Here is a 19,779-nt window from a genome sequence, read left to right on the forward strand (position 1 = left end):
CATCACCTCCCAATGTCACAGTAAAACCAGGAAGGAAGAGGAAAGTTAGTGGTTAACTGTGGTAGGTTGCATACACTTAAGTAATGTCTCTGGACATCTTACGTAAGAAACTACCAGAAAAAACCTCTCTCTCTTGGAATGTAAGATCAAACCCAACCTAGATAAAAAGCTCATCATCTCTGACACAGAAAATAGGAGGTACAGTATTTTGGACCATCATAGTTTTCATTAGAACATTCATGCTAATCCAATTCAGAGAGGAACACTTTACAGTGTGGATTACAGTGTGGGCATGTGTAAAACTATCCACTTTGATAGGAAGAATGGAGAAGCAGAGCATTTTTTAAAAAATAGTAAATACTGGTATTCAGAGGGTTTTGGCTGGGGTCCTTGTACACAAATCACAGAAAGCTAACATGTAACAATTAGGAGGTAACTCATATTTCTATTACAAGGGGGTTGCAGTATAAGAGTAGGGAAGTCTTGCTGCTATCATATAAAGCTTTGGAGAGATCATACCTGATGTACTGTGTACTGTTTGGTCTCCTAGCCTTGGAGTGGGTATAAAAATGGTTCACTAAGTTGATTCCTGACATGAGAGGGCTGTCTTAAGAGGAGAGACAGAATGGAATGGGCCTATATTCTCTGGAGTTCAGAAGAATGAGAGTTGATCTAATTGAAACATACAACATTCTTAGAGGGTTTGACGGGGTTGATGCTGAGAGGCTGTAGAGTCTAGGACTTGGGGTCATCATCTCAGAATAAGGCCATTTAAGACTGAGATAAGAAATTTCTTCACTCAGAGAATTGTGAATCTATGGAATTCTCTACCCCATAGGGGTGTGGATGCTCGGTTCTTAAATATAATTAAGACCATGATTAATAGATTTTTGGATATGAAGGGAATCAAGAGAAATGAGAATTTGGGGGGAAAGGGGTGTGCAGGGGAGAGCAGTTGGTGCCAAAACTCCTGCTCCAATTTCTTATAATGCAGTGCGATTGCATACATTTCACCTTCACTGGAAATTAGATTGAATCCAGTTTGGCTTTGACAGGCATGTTAAAAATCTTATTTTCACTCCTAAGTCATGTGATTTTGGGCATACCACATTTCCCAGCCAACCAACTAGATTCATTCTTTTAAAAATGGTACATATCATTTAAGATCTCAGAATTATACCAATTATGATCAACAAACTCTATACTCAGTGAATGATAACCAGTGCAGATCCTAAATATGTATATATCTTAAGTAATCACTGACCACATTTTAAGTACACCATGATTAACTCATCCACAAGGTTATTGCTTCAAACACATTTTGCCATCATGCTACATAACCCAGTAGCTAGATTTCATAATTGATAGATGGTTAGCTAAAGCCAACCAGCTTTCGGATATCATGGTATACGGGGCCCGCCAATTCTTTTGCTTTTTCAGCTCCATGGTTTAAGACTTGCTCCAGGAAGCCTTCCTCAACTCTTAGTCTTTCAATTTCATTCTTTATTGGTGCAAATTTCTCAATGACTGCCTCAGCCACCACATACTTGTAGCGTGCAGTGTCCAGCCCTTTGCTTAGATGCAAAATCTCCCCAACGGTCATTCCAGTCACTGCTGTGTGCACTGCTACTAGGTTTGATACCCCTGGACGTGTCTCTGGGTCATACGTTACTTCAGAGGTGAAGTCTGTTACTGCTTTGCGAAACTTCAATAATATCTCCTCGGGTGAATCAGTGATATTTACAGTCGCCAACTTTTGAGGGTCAGACTTTGACATCTTTGCAACAGGGTTCCTCAATGATTTAATTTTTTTAGTTTCACCTGCAATGAGAGGAGGGAATAATGGAAAAATGCTTATTAGCAAAGTAATAGTCAAACATTATGTTAATATTCAATATTGCAATCTTTCTTTTGTGCAAATTCAGTCTAACAGTCGCTGGATCTGAACTTGCTCCGCTTCAACACAGGCCAGATAAAATTAATTCTATTCACTTCCCATCAGTAGCTTCATGCCCCAGGCTTCGATTCCATCCCTTTTTCTGATTGCTTTCTTGGACTGAATTAAAGTGCGAAATCTCAGTGCTCTGTGCCACTCTGAACCAAACTACAAACTTCACATCTGGCCTGTCATCAAGACGGCCTCCTTTACCTGGCTTAATGCTGCCTTGCTTACACCTCCACTTCAATTCCGTTGCTCCTGAAACCTTCATTCATTGTTTCACCACCTTAAGAGTTTGCTTTCTCCATTAGTCTCTTTTGTAACCTTATCTTATACTACACTAAGTCCAGCAACTTCATTCTTGCTCACCTCCAATGGCTTCCCATCTTCCAGCTTTTGTTCTCATTTTCCGTGTTTCTCCCTCTATTCTACAGTCATTGCCAGAGTCACCAACTGTTACAGACCTGCTCTCAAACTCTCCACCTGAACCTTTCTGCCTTGCTATCTTCACCTCACCTTCTAATGCGTTCTCAAAATTTGCCTCTGATCATCTCCTGAGGTGAGGTGAGAGTGACTGTCCTTTACATCAGGGCAGCATTTGAGCACATGTGGCATCAAAGAGCCCTAGCAAAACCGGAGTCAACGGGAATCAAGGGGAAAACTCTCCACCGGTGGGAGTCATATCTAGCACAAAGGAAGATGGTTGCGGTTGTTGGAGGTCAATCATCTAAATCCCAGGACATCGATGCAGGAGTTCCTCAGGGTAGTGCCCTAGGCACAACCATCTTCAGCTGTTTCATCAATGACCTTCCATCCATCATAAGATCAGAAGTAGGGATGTTTGCTGATGGTGGAACAATGTTCAGTACCATTTGTGACTCCTTAGATATTGAAACAGACCATGTCCATATGTAGCAAGACCTGGACAACATTTAGGTTTGGACTGAAAAGTGGCAAGTAATATTCGCACCACACAAGTGCCAGGCAATGACCATCTCTAACAAGTGTTACGACCAGGATGGGAGGAGTGCGCAGTTTCTCTACCCCCACTACTCAACAGGTCACACCATAAGTGTAAGTGCTTTATTCTCTCACCAAAATGGCCAATTGTTTACTTTAGCTACTGTTAGACCCAGAATAAAAAAGAGACAGGCTTCTTTCAATAAGCTCAGAATAATTGATTTATTATGAAACAAAATTTATTTTAAAAAGTTGCAAAAACTGGTTAACTTACAGTTTGAAATCCAGAAGTGTAACTAAATACCCCTTTAAATCCATACACATACACACAAAGGACAAAGCAAATAGGGTCTCTGCAGAGGTTGGTGTTTAAAAAAATACCTTTGGGTCAATGGGAACTTTATGAAAAAGGATAACGTTTGAAGAGTTTTTACACTGTCAATCTGATGCTCCTGCGTGTGAAGGCTGATCGCTGGTCACAGTAGTTTTCTGTAAGTTCTTTCCAAAGGAGCTTCGGTGTGGAGGAGAACAGAGCAGAATCAATGTCCTTGGGATCTCTCTCTTGTCTCAGCTTCTCAAGTTTCCAAATACAGATGAGTTATACTGAGATGAGGATTTCTAGCTAGATACTGATAACTACCCTGAATTTATGACAAGTTAGGGAGAAAACAAGTTGGGCAACCTTTTCCCTTTTGGTTTATTCCTAAACTGAGTCCAAAAGACAACTTCAAAAGAGAAATTCATCTCAGTTAGGTGGTTTCCAGAAAATCACCAGGTCCTCACAGCCTCTGAAAACAGTGTTTTCTTCTCTGGCAATTAAAGTTCACAGAAACAAATAGTTCCTATCTCCTCAGGTGCCTTGCTGGTAATTTAGCCGGGGTTATGTGACTTCTTAGAAAAGGCAGTTTGCTCACAGTCCAAAGTGAACTTATAGCCCTTTAAAAAAGAAATCCAGGTCAGTTCCAAGAAAGTGTCTAAATAATTCAATGTCCTTCTAATTTTTAAAAAAACATACAGTTCTTGGAGATATGTATTCATAACACAAGAGAGAATCCAACCATCGCCCCTTGATGTTCAATGGCATTACCATCACTGAATTCCACACTATCAACATCCTGGAAGTTACCATTGACCAGAAACTAAACTGGACCAGTCATATAAATACTCTGACTACAAGAGCAGGTCAGTGGCTGGGAATTCGACCACAAGTAACTCACTTCCTGATGCCCCAAAGCCTGTCCACCATCTAAAAGGCACAAGTCAGGAGTGTGATGGAATGCTCTCTATTTGCCTGGATTAGTGCAGCTCCAACAACACTCAAGAAGCTTGACACCATCCAGGACGAAGCAGCCGCTTGATTGGCCCCATCCACCACCTTAAATATTCACTCACTCCCTCCACCACAAGTGCACAGTGGCAGCAGTGTGTACCATCTACAAGATATACTGCAGCAACTCACCAAGGCTCCTTTGATACCTTCCAAACCCATGGCATCAACTACCTAGAAAGGCAGGACAGCAGATGCTTGGGAACACCACCATCTGCAAGTTCCCCTCCAAGTGTGTGACCATCCTAACTAGGAAATATATCGCCATTCCTTCAGTGTCGCAACTCCCTGTCTAACAGCACTATGGGTGTACACCACATGAACTGCAACGGTTCAAGAAGGCAGCTCATCATCAAATTCTCAAGAGCAATTAGGGATGGGCAATAAATGCTGGCCTAGCCAGCGATGCGGATATCCCATGAATGAATAAATTTTTTAAAAAATTCTCCTGTGGCTGCTTTCTCCACTTCCTACTTGGTTTATTCCAATGTCCTGTGAAACAATTTGGCCATGTGTTACATGAAAGGCACCATATATATATTAGTATAGTACTCACTTAGAATAGCTTTTGGTATAGGAAAAAAATAGCCATATTGGTTGTTGAAGATTCGAGCTATATCCTGCGCCAACTCCAGGTGTTGTATTTGATCCTCTCCAACAGGTACATGGGTTGACCTCATAGGACACAAGAAAAATCAATTACAATGAGATCCTTCCAAAAGAATTAAATAGCTAACAGTTCAAAGAAAGGGTTAATAACAAGCACTTTACTATCCCATAATCCACAAATCCTCCAACAAGAGAAAATCCAACCATCGTCCCTTGATGTTCAATGGCATTATCATCACTGAATCCCACACTAACAATATCCTGGGAGCTACCATTGACCAGAAACTGAACTGGACCAGTCACATAAATACTGTGGCTACAAGAGCAGATCAGAGGCTAGGAATCCTGCGGTGAGTAACTCACCTCCTGACTCCCCAAAGCCTGTCCACCATCTACAAGGCACAAGTCAGGAATTTGATGGAGTATTCTTCACTTGCCTGGATGAGTGCAGCTCCCACAACACTCAAGAAGCTTGACACCATCCAGGACAAAGCAGTCTCCTTGATTGGCACCCCTTCCACAAACATTCACTCCCTCCAACACCCAACGCACAGTGGAGCAGTGTATACCATCTACTAGATGCACTGCAGGAATTCACCAAGGCTCCTTTGACAGCACCTTCCAAACCCATGACCACTACCATCTAGAAGGAAAAGGGCAGCAGATAGATGGGAACACCACCACCTAGAAGTTCCCCTGCAAGTCACTCACCATCCTGACTTGGAAATATATCGCCATTCCTTCACTGTCACTGGGTCAAAATCCTGGAACCCCCTTCCTAACAGCACTGTGGGTGTACCTACAGCTCATCACCACCTTCTCAGGGGCAACTAGGGATGAGCAATAAATGCTGGCCCAGCCAGAGCAGCCCACATCCCGTGAATGAATAAAAAAATGCCTGCCTGAAGCTCAGGACCTCCTTGGGGAGGCTGTTTAACACGCAAATCAGGATCCTCCAGAATTCCTGCCCTCCAACAAATGGCAAACTTCAGGGACACGGTCACTTTGTGCCCGGAGCACTGAAATGAGGCCCAAACCCCAAAATGTTTTGAACCTCTTAATGGTAACTTTAGGCCGGTAGTGCAGGTGTTCTCCCGGTAGAAGTCTAAAATTGCTCTTATGAAGAGCCCTGAATGATTACTCATGCCACAGTGGTGCAAAATGTTTTGAGGCTGCAAAGCAGTAGGTTAAAGTTGCAGACTATATTCAGATTATGAGTCTGCCCTGAATCTCGGGTGGATAGTGGTGTAATATTGCCTAGAATGAGTAGTCTCTCACCAGTTCAATTTGACAGCAAATGATTTGCAATTCCAGTGTGGGGGAAAACGTGACTTACAAAGTGCCTATGTGATCCCCTGGGCCTTCTGGACTATGTTGAAACCTATCTTCTGTTAACTTAATATTGACAGTGTGCAGACACTGCTGCCTGAACTCCCTAAACATTCAATTATCTATCATTGAAGGTGAACCTCTCAGTATGCAGGTGTGCAGAGGTCTCTCCTGTGCAGGATAATTGGAGTTCCATCTCAGCAGTGTAAATTAGGTATTTACCAAGAGATTGATGAGCAAATTCACAAATCTAATTAGAACTACTGGTATGCTGATTAACATCTCTTACTTGTATAACAGAATATCTGCGGACTGCAGGACTGGGTAAGTGAACAGTCCCAAACTTCCTTCGTCCTTCTGACCAGAGCTTTTCATCTGCAAAAAGATAGTAAAAATAATAATCATTACAAGGATTCAGCAATTTGTTTTTAAGTCAAAGCAGTTTGTTACTATCAGTTGTTTTACTACAGCTGGACTCCTAATGCAGACTTTGTTCAGAAAACTAGAGTCTTGAATACAAGGATGTTTTGAAGCTGCCCATTGCTTTCCTCCCAACAAAAACAAAATGCTTATAACTATCGAATCAATGGGTAAGATGAAAGAAAGAACACATTTTAGAAAACACCCTTCACATCCTCAGGATATCCTAAAATGCTTTACAGCCAATGATTTACTTTTGAAGAGTAATTATTCTTGTCTAGGGAAACACAGCAGCTAAGTTTTACATAGCAAGATCCCACAAACAGCAACAAAATCTGCTTCTGCTAGTTTTGGTTGAGGGAATGTATTGGGCAGGACATGAGGCGAATTCCATTGCTTTTCTCCAATTAGTGCTATGGGGTCTTTTACATCCACCTGAATAGGCAAACAGGACATCAGTTTAATATTCTATCTGAAGAAATGCATCCTCAGCAACATGGCACTCTCAGTACTACACTGAAGTGTCAAATTTGATGCTCAAGTCTTAGAGTAGGGCTTAAACTCATGGCTTTGACTCGTAGCCAAGCTGACACATTAAGAGTTAATGCACACTTTACACTGCCACACTTGGTAGAGTCTTGCATGTAATCTTTGAAAGGGAGAGTATGAAATGAGTTGCACCAGTTGTGTAATATTCTTCTTGTACTACAGCAAGAAAATAAACTTGAAACATGGTCAATGGGTTCTTGAAACAATAAAATAAATGCTATTTGTTCCATTGATTAATTACATTATTAATCTCCCTTGCTAAACAATTTATGTTCGTTAGGCTCTTGGTTGCCATTGACTAAGTCTGAAATACTAATATTTAACATATTTGAAAAAAAAGTTTAAATTTAATGTATGGAGGCGAGATGTGTACAACTGCAATCGCACTTTCTTCTCCTTTCACAGGATGTTGGCGTCGCTGGTGTTGCCCATCCCTAACTGCCCTTGACATTTTCCAATATCACTACCTATGTCACCAGAGAAAAACAGCAGCTGTTTGAAGTAATGAGTTCCCACAGGCTTCACTATCAATGGTTCAACAAGAAAGAGAGTACCTTCCACTGAGGTAAATGACGTAATCGTGGCATACTCGTCAGACAACACAGGATCCAAGCTAATTCTGTATGTTCGGAGACCTGCAAGATAATACATGTGAACAAGTTGGTGGATTAGGAAATGCATAATGAGTTTGGCAAGGTCCCAGAGATTAGAGCAGGGGTTGGCAATCTACGGCACACGTGCGATATGACTTTGAGTGGCACTCGCACTGCTAGTCCAATTAACAATACCATAAGTTTTAAATCTAATATTTTGTAATTTAATTATCCCGAGAAGGTATGTTAGTTACATTGATAAAAGATATATCAAATTTAAACAGTAAATACCTGTGTTTTTTTCATTATTGGGATATTTTTAAGTCCCGATTACATCAGTATCATGTAATGCGGAACAGCGCACTGTAAATTAAGGGATACATTTGACAAATGTCAGCTCCTAAGAAAGCAAAGTTAGATGTCCATTCATTTCTGACTTCTTGGACAGACAAATTTGGATTCATTCAAAAGAAGAACTGTGCTGTCTATGCTTTCTGTTGTGAAAATATTGCTTGTCGCTCACCAAGTGTTCAATGATATTTTGAAATGAAGCATGAGAAAATCTTTCTTGATGAAGTGAATTCTGGGCATCAAAGTTTAGAGATCTGCGGAGTGCAATTGAAGCTACTGAGAGAGATCATGGGGCCTCCATTCTGACCTGCTGGATGTCCCTGCCAGTGAAATTTAACTGCTTGAAGAAAATTGCGTTTGCAATGCTTTCAGCATTTGGATCCACATACCTGTGTGAATGGGTATTTTCACACAAGAACTCAGTTCCTCTATCCCTACCTGTTACACGCTACCTGTTAACACCTGATCACTCAGAAGCCTGTGTGCAGCTTAAAGTATCCAAATACATTGGAAATCTCAGCAAGGAAAAGCAAGGGCAAGGATCATGCTAAACTGGTACAATCTGCATTTTAATTTAATTTTAAATTAAGCATTTTAAAAACCTTGTTTACTTCACATACAAGAATAGTTTAATTATATATAGAGACCTTATAAACATTAAAATGCATTACTGGCATGTAAAACCTTAAATTAGAGTAATAAAAAAAGACTTAGCACTCCACTTCTGAAAGGTTGCCGACTGCTGCATCAGAGCATTTAAGTAGACATTCTTACTACACAGTGGTTACTGGGACAGTGAAGTCTGACTGATGGCACTTCACTTACAATTCATGTTTACAGTGACAAATAAGAACATAAAGGAATAGCAGGAGTAGGCCATTTGACCCTTCAAGTCTGCTGGAGCATTGAAGACCATGGCTGATCTTCTTCCTCAACTCCTTCCTGAGCTATCCTCATAATCCTCAATTCCTCTTGTACTCAAAAATCTATTGACTTCCGTTAATGTTCAACGATGGTGGGAGAAAATTCCAAAGATTCACAACCCTTTGAGTGAAGAAATTTCTCCCCATCTCAGTCCTAAATGGCTGACCCCTTATTCTGAGACTGTGACCCTGTGTTCTCGATCACCCAGTCAGGGTAAACATTTTGTCAGCATCACCTCTTTAAGGATTTTATATATTTCAATTAGATCACCTCTCATTCTTCTAAACTCCAAAGAATATAGGCTATGTTACGCAACCTCTCCTCATAGGAGAGCCCCCTCATCCCAGGATGAGTCCAGTGAACTTTCATTGGACTCTCTCTAAAGCAAGTATGCCTTTGCTTACATAACAAGGTCAAAAGAGCACATTGTACTCCAGGTGTGGCCTCACCAATACCCTGTAAAATTGGAGTAAATCTTATTTACTCTTACACTCCAATCCCTTTCTAACAGCTAGCTATTTGTCTCCCTAATTACTTGCTGTACCTGCATACTAACTTTCTGTGATTCACGTACAAGGACACAGAATGTGCTCTGGGTGGGGACTTCAATGTCTATCACCAAGAATGGCTCGCTGGCACGACTATTGACCGAGCTGGCTAAATCCTGAAGAACATAGTTATTAGACTGGGTCTGCGAAAGGTGGTGAGGAAACCAACACAAGGGAAATAACTACCTGACCTTGTCCTCACAAATCTACCTGTTGTAGATGCATCTGTCCAGGACAGTATTAGTAGCAATGAACACTGCACAGTCCTTGTGGAGACAAAGTTCTGTCTTCACATTGAGGGTATCCTCCATTGTGATGTGTGACACTACCACTGCTAAATGGGATAGATTTCAAACATATCTAGCAACTCAAGACTGGACATCCATGAGGCACTGTGGGCCAACGGCAGCAGCAGCAGAATTATACTCAATTACAATCTGTAACCTCGTGACCTGGTACATCCCCTACTCTAGCATTACCACCAAGCCAGGGGATCAACCCTGGTTCAATGAAGAGTGCAGGAGGGCATGCCAGGAGCAGCACCAGGCATACCTAAAAATGAGGTGTCAGCCTGGTGAATCTACAACACAGTACTACTTGCATGACAAACACTGGAAGCAGCACACAATAGGCAGAACTAAGCGATCCCATAACCAATGGATCAGATCAAAGCTCTGCAGTCGTGCCACATCCAGTTGCTAATGGTGATGGACAATTAAACAACTAACCATAGGAGGAGGTTCCACAAATGTCCCCATCTTCAATGATGGGGGAGCCCAGAACACGAGCACAAAAGACAAGGCTGAAGCATTTTCAACTATCTTCAGCCAGAAGTACCAAGTGGATGATCCATTCTGGCCTTCTCCTGAGGTCCCCAGCATCACAGATGCCAGTCTTCAGCCCATTCGATTCACTCCATGTGATATCAAGAAACTCCCTTCCTAAAAGCACTGTGGGTGTATGTACAGCACATGGCATGCAGCAGTTCAAGTAGTTGGCTCACCACCATCTTCTCAAGGGCAGTTAGGGATGGGAATTAAATGCTGGCCTGGCCATCAACGCCCACATCCTGATTCTTCGCTTTGCTTATTTTAAAAGTTTTATTTGTTCATGGAATGTGGGACTCGCTATCTAGGCCTAATTGCCCTTGATCAGATGGCATTTAGGAGTCAACTGCATAGCTGTGGGTCTTGAGTCACATGTAGGCCAGACCAGGACATTAGTGAACCACATGGGTTTTTACAACAATTCAATGATGGCAGGAGAAAATGGTTCTATGGTCATCAGCAGACTTTCAATTCCAGATTTTTATTGAATTCAAATTTCACCATCTCCCGTGGTGGGATTAGAACCCGGCTCCCCAGAGCATTACCCTGGGTCTCTGGAATACTAGTCACTGCCTCCCCATCTAACCTTGTAGCAAACTTGGATACGCTACACTCAGTCCTGTCATTAATATAGATTGTAAGTAGCTGAGGCCCAAGTTCTCCTTTGAATTATTTCATGCTGAACATTGATGAACTGTTGCAGTAAAGCTATGCTCATGGTGCTGCTAGGGCGTTGAGGTTTTTGACCCAAAAACAGTGAAGGAATGACAATATAGTTCCAAGTCAGGATGGTGTTTGACTTGGAGGGGAACTTGCAGGTGATGGTGTTCCCATGCATCTGCTGCCCTTGTCCTTTTTCTAGGTGGCAGTGGTTGTGGATTCAGAAGGTGCTGTCAAAGGAGCCTTGGTAATTTGCTGCATTGCACCTTGTATATGGTACATACTGCTGCTACTGTCAGCTGGTGGTGGAGGGAATGAATGTTTAAGGTGGTGGAAGGAGTGCCAAAAAAGAGGGTTGCTTTGTCCTGGATGGTGTCGTGCTTCTTGAGTATTTTTGGAGCTGCACTCATCCAGGTAAATGAAGAGTATTTCATCACATTCTTGACTTGCAAATTGTAAACGGTGGACAGGCTTTGGAGAGTTAAGGGGCAAGTTAATCCCCACAGATATCCCAAATTCTGACCTGCTCTTGTAGCCACAGTATTTATATGGCTGGTCCAGTTAACCTCCTGGTCAATAGTAACCCCAGGATTATGATGGTAGGGGATTCAGCAATGGTAATGCCATTGAACGTCAAGGGGAGATTGTTAGATTCTCTCTTTTTGGAGGTGGTCATTGCCTGGCACTTGTGTGGCATGTATGTTACGTGCCGTTTATCAGCTCAAGCCTGAATGTTGTCCAAGTCTTGCTGCATGTGGATCATGTACAGATCCTTGTGGTTGGCTGCTCATTACAGCTTGCAACCCAAAAATGTCCCATTTATCCTTACCTTCTGATTTCTGTCCATTAACCAATCCTCAGTCCTTGCTAATGGATTATTCCCAATCCTATGATTTCAACAATTTTAGATCATGAACTCTCTCCTCCATCCCCACCCACTTTCCGATTTTCCCCCTCCTTTTTGTTTTTTCCAATAATTTATATAGATTTTTCTTTTCCCACCTACTTTCATTATTTTTAAATGTATTTCCATCCATTGTTCTATCTCTACCTTTTAGCCTATTTTGATCCCTTCCCCCCACCCCACCCCCACTATGGCTATCTGTACCTTGCTCGTCCTGCTTTCTACCCTTAATTAGCACATTCCTTTAGATAATATCACCACCTTCAACACCTCTTTGTCCTTTTGTCTGTGACATCTTTTGGTTATCTCCACCTATCACTGGCTCTCTATCCAGCTCTTCTTGTCCCACCCACCCCCCCCCCTTAAACCAACTTATATTTCACCTCTTTTCTATTTTTACTTAGTTCTGTTGAAGGGTCATTTGGACTCGAAACGTTAACTGTGTTCCTCTCCACAGATGCTGCCAGACCTGCTGAGTTTTTCCAGGTATTTTTGTTTTTGTTTTGGATTTCCAGCATCCACAGTTTTTTGCTTTTATCCTATGATTCCTAACTTTTGTATAATAATCTCTTGCGTAAGTGCCTTATCAAATGCTTTTTGAAAATCTGAAACTACATTCACTGGTGCCCCCTTATCCAACTTACTAGCTTAAAAAAATTCTCAAACACCTCTAACAGATTTGTCAAACATGATTTCCTTCTCTTAAATTTGTGTTGTGCTGACTTAGAAAATCATAACATGATTAAGCAAAGTGCCCTAATCACGTCCTTAATAATATATTCTGGCATTTTGCCTACTACTGATATTCGGCTAATTGGCTTGGGAAGCCCATTTTTGTTTCCCTTCTTTCTTAAATAGCGGGGTTATGCTTGCTACCTTCCAAATCTTGAGAACCCTTCCAGAATCAAAGGAATTCTGGAAGATCAAATCAATGCAACCACTACTTCTGTAGCTACCTCTTTTAAACTCCGAGGATGCAGGTCATCAGGGCCAGGAAATTTGTCCCCACTGAATACCATTAATTTCTGGAGTACTATTTCTTTATTCTACTGCTTTTTTAAGTTCCTCGTTCTCGCTAGACGCTTGGGTTTCCCTTTATGTTCAGAATGTTTTTTGGCGACTTCTACTGTGAAGACAAAAGAATCTGGTTAATGTTTCTGCCATTTCTTTATTCCTCATTATAATTTCACCTGTCTCTGCCTTTAATGGGCCCAGGTTTACTGTCACTAATCGCTTCCTATTTACATATCTATAGAAATGTTAACAATTGTTTTTAAGTCTCCTGATAGTTTACTTTCATATTCTCGACCCAGAGATACCACCAAAACATAGTTTTCCATCCATCAGATCTTTTAGTCCTCAAGGGTTTCATGGAACAAAATGAGATGATCCTAAATTTGTTTTGATCATGCATGTAATAAAGTCCCTCACAAGAAACTGTTAGCCAAAGTCAGAGTCTATGGAATTGAAGGCAAGTTATCCACCTAGTTAGGAAATTGGTTGAGCTGCATAAGACAGGGAGTAGAGATAATGCACAGAGGATCCAATTGGCAGGATGCCAGTGGTTTCCACAAGGATCTGTGTTGGGGCCTTAACTATTCCCCATATTTATTAACAGTTTAGATGATGGAATAGAAAGTCACATATCCAAATTTGCTGATGGGTTGCATTGTAAGCAGAGTAGATGTAGTTTGATGCTTCCAAAGAGATATTGATAGATTAAGTGAATGAGCAAAACTGTGGCAAATAGATTTCAATGTTGGCAAACGTGAGGTCATCCACTTTGGATCTAAAAAGGATAGAACAGGGTACTTTCCAAATTATGAAACGCTAAAAACAGTGGAGGTCAAAAGAGATTTGGGGGTCCAGGTACATAGATCATCAAAACATCATGGACAGGTGCAGAAAATAATCAAAAAGGTTAATGGAATGTTGGCCTTTATATCTAGAAGACTGAGAGGAGAGCTAATTTTATGAAACAAAATACTAACAAATTAGAAAGAAGATCTTGTATTTTTAATACAAAGCGATGGCTTGGTATTACAACCTTGATTTCACAGATCTTTCATGCAGTATCCATGTTACTTTGGGGGAAGAGGCTATATTTTTGTAAAGAATGATTAACCTGACCCACTTTCTGTGTATTTCATATAACATACAAATCAACTGGTTGACTTTGTAACCTGAGGTCTAACAGGTTAAAACCAGCATTTCTTCTAGTTATTCTGAATAGTTGCTAATCTTAGATTTAGTCAACAAACAACACCAGGCTCCTGGCTCATATAGCTTTCATACAGTTGTCTAACTGTTCCAACATGAATAAAGCACCAAAAATTGTACAATTGTTCCTCTGTACACATTCTCCCCTCAAAATCTACCTGGAAATTTTCTACTCATCTATCTTCCAGGTTCTCACCACCAAATCTCAATGAAACCCCTGGATCCTGCTCTCTCCTGCTAATGACACTAACTAAGCTTGGTAACAATTAGTGAGTCAAGCCCTCATTCTAAGCAAGCATGTCATGAGTAGGAGACACGTAGGTAGGGCTTTTCAGGTAGAATGTATTCTGGTTGGGGAACTTCAATGCCTATCACCAAGGCATCCAGTAGCAGCATCACTACTGGATAAACGAGCCCTTTAGAACATATCTGTCACACTGGCTTGTGAGGACCAAGCTCGTCATCACAGTCTATCTTTTGCAGATTCATTTGTCCATAACAGCATTGGTAGGAGTGACAACTGCACAACATTGTGGAGACAAAGTTCCATCTTGATGCTGAGTGCAGCCCTCCATCATTTTGTGCACACTACCACCATGCTAAATGGGATAAATTCAGAATGGATCTGGCAGCTCAAAACTGGGCAGCAGAAACAGTATGACACCACACTCCTTAACCTCATGGCCAGGCAGATCCCCTCACTCTACCATCATCATGGAGCTTGGGGATCAACCCTGATTCAATTGGGAGCGTAGAAGAACATACCAGCAGTGGTACCAGGCACATCTGAAAATGAGATGCCAACTTGACGAAGCTACCACATAGGAATACATGCATGCTAAACAGCAGAAGAAACAGGCTATAGACAAAGCTAAGCAATCTCACAACCAATGGACCAGATCAAAGCTCATCAGTCCTGCCAAGTCCAGTCGTGAATGGTGGTGGACAATTAAACAATTGATGGGAAACTCCATGGCACCCAAGTCTAACACTTAAGTGCAAATGACAATGCTAAAACTTTACAACTATCTTCAGCCAGATGAATAATCCATATTGGCCTTCTGCTGAGCCCCACAGTCACAGATGGCAGTCTTCAACCAATTTGGTTCACTTCAACATTATATTGAGACGACTGAGTGCACTGGTTACAGCAAAGGTTGTTACACTCTGGATAGCCAGTTGGTAAAAGAAGAAACTAGAGCCAGTCTTTACTTGGAATAGATTTATTCATAGAGTGAATCTACTGAACAAAGTGGGAAATTGTTCAGTATGTTCTGTCCACAAAAAACAGGACAAATCCAATCCAGCCAATTACCACCCCATCATTCTACCCTCAATTATTGGCAAAGTGATGGAAGAACTCATATCAGTGCTATCAAGTGGTACTTACTCACCAATAACCCGATCATTGATGCACAGTTTGGAGTCCACCAGAGCCATTCTACTCCTAACCTCAATACAGCCTTAAATCAAACGTGAACAAAAGAGTGGAAACCTTGACAATCAAACAGTTTGAGACCAGGACACTGTTTACTTTTGGGCTGATAAGTGGCAAGTAATATTCATGCTATACAATTGCTAGGTAATGACTATCTCCAAAAAGGGAGAGTCTAACCACCTTCCCCTGACATTCAATCACATTACCATCACTGTATCTCCTACTATAAATATCCTGGGGGGTCACCACTGACCAGAAATTTAACTGGACCAGTCATATAAAAATTGTGGTTACAAGAACAGGTCATAAGCTGGGTATTCTGTGGCCAGTGACTCACCTCCTGACTCCCCAAAACCTGTTCACCATCTACAAGGCACAAGTCAGGAGTGTGATAGAATACTCTCCATTCGACTGGCTGAGTGCAGCCCCAGTACCATCCATGGCAAAGCAACCTGCTTGATTAGCAACCCATCCAACACTTTAAACATTCACTCCCTCCACCACAAGTGCACTGTGGCAAAACATGTGCCATCTGCATCACGCGCTGCAACAACTTGCCAAGGCTTCTCTGACGGGATTTCCCAAAACTGTAACCTCTACTAGCTAGAAAATGAAGAGCAGACCGCCAACTCCAATTCCCCTCCAGTCACACACCACCCTGACTTGGAAATATATCAACCATTCCTTTACAGTCACTGGGTCAAAATCCTGGAACTCCTTTCCTAACACCACTGTGGGTATACCTAAACCACAAGGACAGCAGTAATTCAAGAAGGTAGCTTACCATCACCTTCTCAAGGGAAATTAGGGATGGGCAATAATTGTTGACCTTGCCAGAGATGGCCACATTGTATGAATGATTGAAAAAGGTAATAAGAAAATATTTTGCAGAATTTTTATAAACATATAAAAACAAAACTTGCTTTAGAAAACCAATATCTGATACATTTCAGATGATCTCGAATCCAATATTTTTAGAACAAGGGAACATGATTCTTTACTAAAGTAACATGCACTGTGTGAATTTTCAGAATGACGAGAATGAACAGAAACTCATAACATGAACCAGGTTGAAAAAAAAAGTACAATTTACCATTATAATAAAGCTCCCAAGCTTTGTAATGTAATAAAAACAACTTCACTACAGTACTTTGAAACAATCCCATACTGGGAAGCTGAGGCTTCAAGTGCCACAGCATAAGGCCTCAATCAAGACCAGAGAGGGCATGATCAGAAGTTGGAGAAAGCAGATTTAAGTAATAAAATGTTCTGAAGCAGAAAAAGGAAAAAAAAATTTAAAAATCAGCCACAAAACTTTGCACCAATCCCTATAAAAACATCCAATTAATGGCATGAAGTTATTTTCACAATTCAAGACACATTGTAACAACCACCTGTGTGTCCAACTGCAAAAAGCTGGTTCAGTGCTGCTGGGTCTGTTTGGATCTTAAAGCCCAGTTAAGTCAAGTATTTTCTTTGGATGAATGTGTTATTTGTACATGTGGAATGCAAAATGTTCAATAATCTTCAGGAGGTCTCCAGCTCTGCCAAAGTTAAGGGGGAGCGGGAAATAAAATGATTTAGAAAGTTAGCTGGAACTGACCTTTGATTGTTGAAATAGGGCTGATTGCTCAGGGTTAATACCACATGCCAAGAGACTGGCTGTCATGTCGAGAATGTTTTGCCTGAGTGTGCCAGTGTCCTGAGGAATAGTGATGGAGTGCAGGTCCACAATACTATACAGAATGGAGTTGTATTCATCCTGCAGCCTCACCCAGCTTTCTATAGCTCCGAGGTAGTTTCCTAGATGAGGGACCCCAGTTGGCTGGATTCCAGAGAAGACTCGATTAGCAACCTGCATTTAAAAATAAATATAATTTCCTAATAGTGTACAACTTCCTAAACATCAGTTTTAAGAGTATACAGTAGACTATTCCCAGACTGGTTGGATTATATCAACACCTTGAACAAATCTATGTAGTGATTGTATAATGATCCAGATATGGGTTATTTTTCCGTATTACATTTTGTTCTCAATTTACTCTTTCTCCCTCAAAAAGCACTGACTCACACTGGTATATAGTTCCACAGATAATGGCTACCCATCAGAAGTCACCCAATTGGGGCCATTTTTCATGAGTGGGTCTAGACATGGAGTATTTTCAGGCTAGTTGACTATAGGGTACATCCATCACAGCCAAACCCACTCTGGTCCTCGCTCAAAACCCACTTCTCAGGTGGAGTCAACAAGTATCAATAAGGAGCTGGAACGCTGGTCCAAGGATCCAGGTTCAATTATTCTATCACTCCAATGGAGGTCAACCAATTGAAATCTGGTACCATTCTGCTCTGTACACCTTAGCACCATAATGGAGACTGCACACATCAAATGAACTATCCGTCTGCTCCGAACTTTAGTTTTAAACCCAGCACATTTTATTCAAATAAAAACAATTTCGTGCATTGCACCAGTGCAAAAATAATAGCAGAGGGTCAAAAGTTCCTCCTTCCTCAAGACCTGTAGGTGATGAAAAAGACATACCTGAAGGTAGAACTTAAAAACTGAAACTGTGGATTGGCTCAAAAAGGAATTTTTTTTAAGAAGAATGGTGGAGAAATTTGTGTGATTAGCCCAGCCACTATTTGGAAACACTTGCTGCAGGGAGGATGCTGAGGTTTTAATTTGAACCTTGGCAGTTGGTTTTGCGATTGCTTAGTGAACTGCTTGTTGTGAGTACATGTAAACATGAGGTGAGGAGGAGCGCAATGGAAAGCTGATTTCTATGGTACTTTAACAGGACCATATAAAACCTTAAGACTTTTCCACACCTCATCAAAATGGGACTGTTTATAAATGTAATTCTGTTTAGTCCTGACAAACAAATACTGGAGCGAATGTGCCCGGCATTCCAGTTATCCTCAGGCATTGCATCTAAAAAACTTTTAAGCTGGTTTAGTTGCTGAGATCCAAGGGTCGGACAAATCAAAATAGTTAAGTGCTAAATCACATGTTCCAAATTACACCTGAGCTTCCATTTCAATATTTTAACCATCAACATTTGGGTCAGCAAGTCACAAGACTGAAGTAGAAAATCAGTTTGCATTTCTTTGCATTAATGCATCCAGGGAGCGTTACTGTACGTGGCAGAAAAGGCTAAATGCTGGAGGACAGACTGATATCTCAGGCAAATGAAATAGGTGCAAACGCATTAAGATATACACCTGCCACAGAAGCTGGCTTCTAGTTTGGTATGGTGCGTTTTTAAAATTTGAATCAAGTTATGCAATTCAGTGTTCCAGTGCAATAAAGTTCCTATAATATTAATAGCAACATTGTACAGCCTTTTCTTTTCACACCAAATAAATGCTAATGGAGTACTAATGTGTTTCTAGAATGCCAGAATTTCATCCAGGTAAAAATGGGCTGACACAGCCTGCATGCAGCAGACATAAAGTTAGTTTAAAAATAAAGTAACAGTAGTTTTACGGCTATGTGCCATATGTAGGCTATTCAAACAGGAGAATTTTACTAAGCTGCCTGTTCAATACAAGGTCAGGCAGAACCTGTGGAGAGAAACAGAGTTAATGGCCCAGATCATCCAGTCAGCAGCGAAGCGGGTGTACCTGGCACTGACTGATTTAAACTGCCCACTTACCATTTTACACTGCAGCCTTTGCACCTTCTGGTCCCGGCTCCAGTTTGAATTCAGTGATGGGCAGAGTTGGGAATCCAAGTGGCGGGCCTGATTCCAGTGAAACCACGCCTCCTTTTTCTTCATGAACTGAAGGCATGCCCCTTAAGATCTGTCTTCAGTTCACTGACTTGCACTATTTCTAAATGGTCCAGTCAACCCCTGAAACTGAAACTTCCTGCACCTGACAATGTTTGCCTCCTTCACAACCCAACAATGTTCAAACTCCCACCCGAACAATGCACATCCCCTCCCTCACCTCCCATCATTGTGTTTTTTTAAATTCCGGCAAGGTCAGTCTTTATTGCCCATCCCTAATTGCTTTTGAGAAGGTGAGCGCCTTCTTGGACCATTGTAGTCCATGTGGTGCAAGTACACTCACAGTGATGTTAGTGAAGGAAGTTCCAGGATTTTAATCCAGCAACAGTGAAGGGATGGCAATATGATTCCAAGTCAGGATGGCATGTGGCTTGAAGCAGAATATGCAGG

General features: G+C 41.3%; 1 protein-coding gene across 7 annotated transcripts in view; it reads right to left on the bottom strand.

Moving 5' to 3' along the window:
• Positions 1–206: 206 nt before the first annotated feature.
• The window catches only part of wars2 (tryptophanyl tRNA synthetase 2, mitochondrial), a 90,332-nt gene continuing 70,759 nt past the window's right edge, over positions 207–19,779 (bottom strand). For all 7 annotated transcript variants that reach the window (XM_078559614.1, XM_078559616.1, XM_078559615.1 and 4 more), the window contains 5 exons: positions 17,202–17,453; positions 7,688–7,768; positions 6,454–6,539; positions 4,783–4,901; positions 207–1,821 (listed from right to left, as the gene is read on the bottom strand). In XM_078559614.1, coding sequence (XP_078415740.1) covers positions 1,373–1,821; positions 4,783–4,901; positions 6,454–6,539; positions 7,688–7,768; positions 17,202–17,453 — 987 coding nt within the window. In that variant the 3' untranslated portion in view covers positions 207–1,372. The remainder of the gene's footprint in view (positions 1,822–4,782; positions 4,902–6,453; positions 6,540–7,687; positions 7,769–17,201; positions 17,454–19,779) is intronic.

Source organism: Cetorhinus maximus, chromosome 16 (genome assembly GCF_964194155.1).
Source record: "Cetorhinus maximus chromosome 16, sCetMax3.hap1.1, whole genome shotgun sequence".
Classification (NCBI taxonomy): domain Eukaryota; kingdom Metazoa; phylum Chordata; class Chondrichthyes; order Lamniformes; family Cetorhinidae; genus Cetorhinus; species Cetorhinus maximus.